Source organism: Durio zibethinus, chromosome 17, assembly GCF_047325235.1.
Source record: "Durio zibethinus cultivar Kanyao isolate XHJ-2024 chromosome 17, ASM4732523v1, whole genome shotgun sequence".
Taxonomy (NCBI): Eukaryota; Viridiplantae; Streptophyta; class Magnoliopsida; order Malvales; family Malvaceae; genus Durio; species Durio zibethinus.
Genome location: NC_143178.1, coordinates 20,046,537 through 20,053,627, shown reverse-complemented (window position 1 = coordinate 20,053,627; position 7,091 = coordinate 20,046,537). Strand labels below are relative to the sequence as shown.

The window sequence follows — 7,091 nt, the reverse complement described above, 5'->3', positions numbered from 1 at the left end:
GCCAAAAACATATAAATTAGTGGGTAGAGCATGGAACTTGTCAACATAAATTTGACACTTATGGCACTTTCGAGCATAATCAATGTTGTCACTCTTTATTGTTAACTAATAGTACCCAGCTCTCATAATCTGTTTTGCCATTATATATTCATTGATATGTGCCTCACATACCCCATCATGCACACCCTCAATAATTTTACTTCTGTTACATTTACACATCGTAATAACACCTGATCTCTGCTTTTCTTATAGAGGACCTCACCATCTAGGAGAAACCTATAGCCAATATCCTCAAGACTTTTTCATCATTATTTGTTGCTTGATCTGGAATTGCTGATTCTTTAAGTATTGTAGGATATCATAATACCATGGCTTTTTATATTCATTCTTTTCCACATTGGTGCAATGTATCGACTTATCTTTGACATCTGACTTAATGGGCTGAATCTTAGTATTGTTATCAACCTGAAAAATCACCATCAGAGTAGCTAAGGCATCTGCAATATAATTTTCTTCATGGCACAAATGTTCAAATTGGACTTCCTCAAACTGTTTGCACAACTCTGTGATATACTTATGATATGGGATAAGCTTCAAATCTCTTGTCTCCCATTCTCTTTTCAATTGAAAAATAACCAAGGCTGAATCCCCAAACACCTTCAATATCTTAATCTTTCTATCTATGGCAGCTTGCAAACCCATAACACAGGCCTCGTATTCTACCACAATATTAATGTAATTGAAGTTCAACCTTGACGTAACGAGATAATAGTGTACTTCGAAAGATATCAGAATTACCCCAATTTCATGCCATAATGCATTAATCGTGCCATCGAAGTACATTTTCCATGATTTCTCATTGTCATCCTTTTTTTCCAATTCAGAGATGGCCATTAAATCTTCATTTGAAAAATCAAGTCTCATTGGCTCATAGCTTTTAGTGGCATAGTCTACAAGAAATTTTGCTATGGCACTTCCTTTGATTGCTTCTGGCTTATATATACAATATCATACTCTGAAAGCATCATTTGCCACCTCACAATTCTTTCAGACAATGAAAGCTTCTCAAAGATGTACTTGATTGGATCTAATTTTGCTATAAGCCAAGTGGTGTGATAAGCATATAATGCTTAAGTCTTTTAGTTGTCCAAGCCAAAGCACAACACATTTTCTCTAATGTGGAATACTTGACTCATATTCTATATATTTCATACTCAGGTAGTAAATAGCACTTTCTTTCCTTCTAGACTCATCTTATTGCCCTAGCACACATCCTATTAACTTATCATATACAGTCAAATACATAATTAATGGTCTCCCTAGAACAAGCAGTACTAGCACTAAAAGATTTGACAATTACTATTTAACCTTATCAAAAGCCTTTTGACATTTTTCATTTCATTCACCAAGATTGTTCTTTCAAAAAAGCTTGAAGATAGGATCGCATTTGGAGGTAAGTTGGAAAATGAACCGAGAGATGTAATTTAGTTTGTCCAAAAAACCTCAAACTTTTTTTGACGTGTTTAGAGGAGATAGATTTTGGATGGCATGTATCTTGTCTAGATCAACTTTAATCCCTCTTTCACTAACCATGAAGCTTAGTAATTTCCCTGACTTAGCTCTAAATGTACATTTGGATGGATTTAGCTTAAGCTGAAATTTTCTTAGCCTCTCAAACAATTTTCAAAAGTTAGCTACATGATCTTCTCATTTACGAGATTTTGGGATCATATCATTCATATACACATTAATCTTCTTATATATCATGTTACGGAAGAGTATCACTATAGCCTTCTGATAACTTGTCCCAGTATTTTTCAATCCAAAAGCATAACTTTATAACAAAAGATACATTACATAGTATGAAAGCAATTTTTTCCATATTATCCTGGACCATCTTTATCTAATTATAACTTGAGAATCCATCCAAGAAAGAAACCAAATAGTGTTTGGCCATATTATCCACCAATGTATCAATGTGAGGTAGAGGAAAATTATCCTTCAAGCTAGCTCTATTCAAATCATGGTAATCAATGCACATTCATACCTTTCCATCTTTCTTAGGAACAAGTAATATATTAGCTACTCACTTTAGATATTTGGCCACTTGTAGAAAGCCTATATCAAACTATTTTTTTACCTGTTCTTTAATCTTTTACAGTATTTTAGGTTTCATTCATCTTAATTTTTGTTGAGTTAGCCTACATTTCAGCTTTGAGGGTAACCTTGCTCCATTATCTCAATGCTAACCTTGAGCATATCTTGATAACACTAAGCAAACACATCCACAAACTCTCAAAGTAAATCCTATAACCTTTATTTATCAGCTAATGGAAGTGATGTGCCTACCTTAACTTCCTTATTATTCTTATCATCCCCTAAATTTATCATCTTACTAACTTCCTGATAAGGCTAAATAGATTTGTTCCCCTGTTCAATCAATCTCATTAGGTCCAGAGGCAAATGCAATCTTTAGTGTCATTTTCAATGTCAAGTTTGTCGGTATTAATTGAGTTTTCAAAATTAAATCCTTGATTGTTGTCATGATTATCTTCATATTTATTTGAGGACTTGAAATTAAATGAAATGGAAAGTATTGGTGAAATGCTTTGGTTGGAAGGAAAACAAAAATTGAAAATAATAAAAGTAATGAATAAAACTGCGTACTCTTACTTTTTTATTGAAATAACAAATGATAAGTGGCCTATACATGAAAAGCCATCTCAATGCTTTTGGTCATAAGCAATTGGGAGTTATAATTACATTGGATAGGTATCAAGGATAGTAGGCATCTCTATGACACTCTAATTTTTAGTCCAAAGCCTAGTGGACATGGATGAATGAACACTTTTTCCTCCTAGATTTTTTTATGTTCTTTGCCTATCATAGGAATGGACAGATTGGTGAAAGCTTCATCCAAGCTTAATTCCACTTTAGTAGCTTTCTTTAATCCTAGATACATATGTCCTTCTTGCCTAAAGGTTTCATATAAGTGTGGAATGACCATCGGTACATTTCTTGCCATATTTCTTCCTCTTTTATTATCTCACATCCTCTTTATTTCCCATTCATCAACTTCATATCCTAGGCCTAGTCTTTCATTATTATCTATTATCATTGATGGCTCATTTATTCCTTATAGATGTTTACCACCCAATTCTAGTATACCAACCTTTATTGACAATCTGACTGACCACAATCTTAGTGAAATTTGGTTGGTATAATTTAAATCCCTCACCCACAGTATTAACAAGCTTGAAGGATCAATAAGAACACTCTAATGATTATTCTATAACTTATACATAAGGAGCAATCATAGATTGAGTTACCAGTAAAGCTTTTTCTTTAGCCATGATCACAAGTTGACCCTTCATATTAAACTTGACTTTCTGGTATAAAGAGGAGGGAACAGTACTTACTATGTGAATCCATAGCCTACCCAACAAACAACTATAAAACACGAAGATATCCATAACCTAAAATTTTACATTAAATGTACAAGGCTGAATCTGTAAAGGTATCTCAATGTCTTTCAATCCCTCATGCCTAGTCCTGTCAAAAGCTTGATAATCATATGGTTATTTTTTATGTGAGACATATCAATGGGTAGCCTTACTAAGGTGGACATAGGTATAACATTAAGAGTAGAGCCATTGTCAATAAGTACCTTGGTTATAGTGTGACTTTTGCATTTAACAGTAATATACAAAGCCTATGTGCTTTTTTTTTTTTTCCTTTTGGTGGGATCTTATCATCCTTGAAGGCTATATAATGTGGCATTACTAGATTTTTTACGAAATGGTTCACATACTCTATCGACACATCATGTGTCACATAAGCTTGATTTAGCACTTTTAATAAGGTGTTGCAATATGGTTCTAAATTCAATAATAGTGATAATGAAGAGATCCTAGTTGACATTTTGTTTAACTATTTTATCACAGAATACTCATTGTGCTTTACCAATTTTGAAAAACTGATAGATTCCTTTTTAGACACTGGTCTTAAATTATCTCTTTTTTTTGGAATTAGCTTTTACCTAACTTGCTTTTCCAACATTGTTGCTTTCTTTTTTCTTACTTTTTTTTAACATTTCTAGAGTGTAGTGCTTTCCACTTCAAGTTATGCCACCTACGCTAGTATTATTTGTGACATCTGGCTTAGGCATAGTTTCTTATTGCCCTTGAACTATCACTTTACAATCATTCCTCTATGGCACAGCTTTATCACCTTTATAAGGGAATGGGCTGAGGACTTCGAAGGTCACTGATTTGAGAATAAGCTTGTCTTTGATTGATTTTGGCTTTCATCATAATAGTTAAATGGTTATTGGCTTTGGCACCCACTTTGATACTTTTTAAAGTTTTTCATTCCTCATACAACTCAATTTAATAAAAATCCATCAACTTTTGTACCTCTTCATGAAATTGCTTACAAGTCTTAATAGAATGGCCCAAAGCCCTACTATGTTACATACACTTTTGGTTTGGGAAACATCTCTTATGATAAGTACATTGGTCTACTGGTTATATTATCCTAACCTCATACAAAACATTGTATAATTGACTGAATGGAATCTTAATCTCTTTTACCCTCTTCTTTATATAACGTTCCTTATCTTCATTTAAAATATTTACTGTATGATTAAGCAACTGATTACTACTGACATTGGGTGTTATTTTTCTACTAGTATCAAAATTAATCAGCTCATCTTTAATTAGATTTTGCACCTTCTATTTAAAAAAGGTACAGTTTTTAGTGGAATGATTAGCAATTCTAAAATGGAAATCATAATGAGCAATAATGACATACTACTAAGGATAAGATGGCTTAAGTGGTTTTATATGAGGAGGAACAATTAAATGATTGTTGTGGAGTTTTGGGTATAGTTATGTATAAGTCATGGAAACAAGATCAAAAGTGGGTTTTTCTCGACTGTTTCGTAATTCCCTTAGACCACTTGTTGGGTTGGATGGGCGCATAAAAGGTTTTGCAAGAATGTTAGTTGATAAGTGGGTGGATAAAAAGGTTGTGGAACTGGTTGGTATATAAAAGTTAAAGCATTGTTTACGGTGGGCTATTATGTGGGGTAAATGGGTTATGAATAAGGAGTATAGTTCCTGAATTGTTGCCCTTCAAAAACTCATATCTTGGGTTTCACTTTCCTTTTTCTTGGGCTTTATCTTGGTAGTAGAAGACTCACTTTCTTCGAGCTTGTCATTCTTAATGGCATATTCAATGATCTTGTTTAAGATCACCATATCAACAAAATTTTTAGTCATATTCCCTATCATTTTTTCAAAATAGGATGACTTCAGAGTGCTTACAAATAAAACTATTGTCTCTTTTTTAGTTAAGGGTGGTTGGACCTAAGTAGTTATGTCTTTCCACCTTTAGGCATATTTTTTAAGTGATTTTGTCACCTTCTTCTCCATACTCTACAATGAAAGGCAATTAGGAGCTAAATCTATGAGATGACAGTATTGGTTGATAAAAGAATGAGCCAACTCTTTTCATGATTGGATGTGAGTTTTATCTAACTGGATGTACCACTTTGTTCATTGAACCAATCAAAATATCTTGAAATACATGCATGAGCAGTTTCTCATTATTGGCATAAGCTACCATCTTATGATAGTACATTGTAAGAAATATGATGGGACATTTTGTACCATTATATTTTTTGAACTTGAGTACTTTAAATTTTGGTGGTGTAACTACATCTGGAACTAGACAAAGCCCAACAACATCCTTGAAACCTATAACTCGTAATCTCTTCTCAAGCATGTTCATTTTGTGATCAGCTTTAAAATCTTCCAAAGACTCAACCACTTTCAATTTCAACCTCTCTTTTAGATCGTCTATGTTGGAAGCTTGAACTGGTTCAACTACCTTTTAAGTGAAGGTAGGGTTAATATAGCTTTGGACATTTTTTTAGATGGTACAAGCAGCATTCTTAAGTAAGTATAGCCCATTGAAAATGAAAACTATTATGATGGAAAGGTTGGAGTAGATTGGGCCTAATACGGGGCCATAACTTGAAAGATATAGAGGATTAATAACATCATGCAAAACATATTCTTTTATTGCCTTTCCTTTATTCAACTTGCCCAATGCTTTCGTGATTTTTCTTAGCTCTCCCTTGATGAGCCTTTTCTAATTTCTCCATATCACTTGCATTATCTTACTTTATTCTTCTAGCTTAGGCTTGGATGTTAGACTAGTATTGAGCTATCATTGAACCTTGTGTATCACAATTTTAAATTAGTAGTCTTATTATGAACTAACATGATAAAAATTAATTATGAATGAATGAATGTAGTGCATGAAAAAGAAACAAAGAAAAATATTTGCCTTTTTAAAGATTTTCAATAGAAGTGAACTTTCATTTATTCCATAAAAGTCTATTTTACACTAAGTTTATTATTCTCCACTTGTAAAAGCATTTAATCTGCTCATACTGATCTTTGACCTCTTTGATGAAGTTTAACAGATGCTTTCCATGTTTTTCTACTGGTGTGACTACTGTTCTTAATGCCTCATCCTCTTCAACCATTTCCCTTACCATGATCATTACTTTGCTTATTTGAGTCACAGGGTGTTCTATGTACTTTTGCCTTCAAGATTTTCTTTTCTACCAAGCCATGCTTGGTAAAATAACTCATGATCTTTTGTGAGTGCCATGATGTGATCTCCTTATTCATTCAATTTTTGCTTTAATGTATAAATATACCTTCTAAGCATCACATTCTCCTTTCGGGCTTCAACAGAATCATCTTCTATCTAAGAATATTCTTTCTTTAACTTTTCATATTCATAAGTCAAATCAATGATATTTATTTCTTTGGCCTTCACTTGGAAACGTAACCTCTTATTCTCTTGACGTAACTCCATCAACTCCTTAAAGGCATTGTCACATTCCCTAATAACCTTTTAGGCTTTATTCTCAGCTTTCAACTTCTTATTTTGTTGATGAAGTTCAACCAAATCATTAACTATTGTATCATGCTTATTAAGGATCTTATGAATTTTAACTTCTAGCTTTTCTACTTTGTCTTTCCATTGCTCCTTTTCATCTTGAAGCCTTTGAA

At 33.0% G+C, this 7,091-nt stretch overlaps 1 protein-coding gene across 1 annotated transcript; it reads right to left on the bottom strand.

The window, feature by feature from the left end:
• Positions 1 to 291: 291 nt before the first annotated feature.
• On the bottom strand, positions 292 to 894 carry LOC111274834 (uncharacterized). The gene has a single exon (XM_022859778.1). The coding sequence runs from the start codon at positions 892 to 894 to the stop codon at positions 292 to 294; it is 603 nt and encodes a 200-aa protein (XP_022715513.1).
• Positions 895 to 7,091: the final 6,197 nt, after the last annotated feature.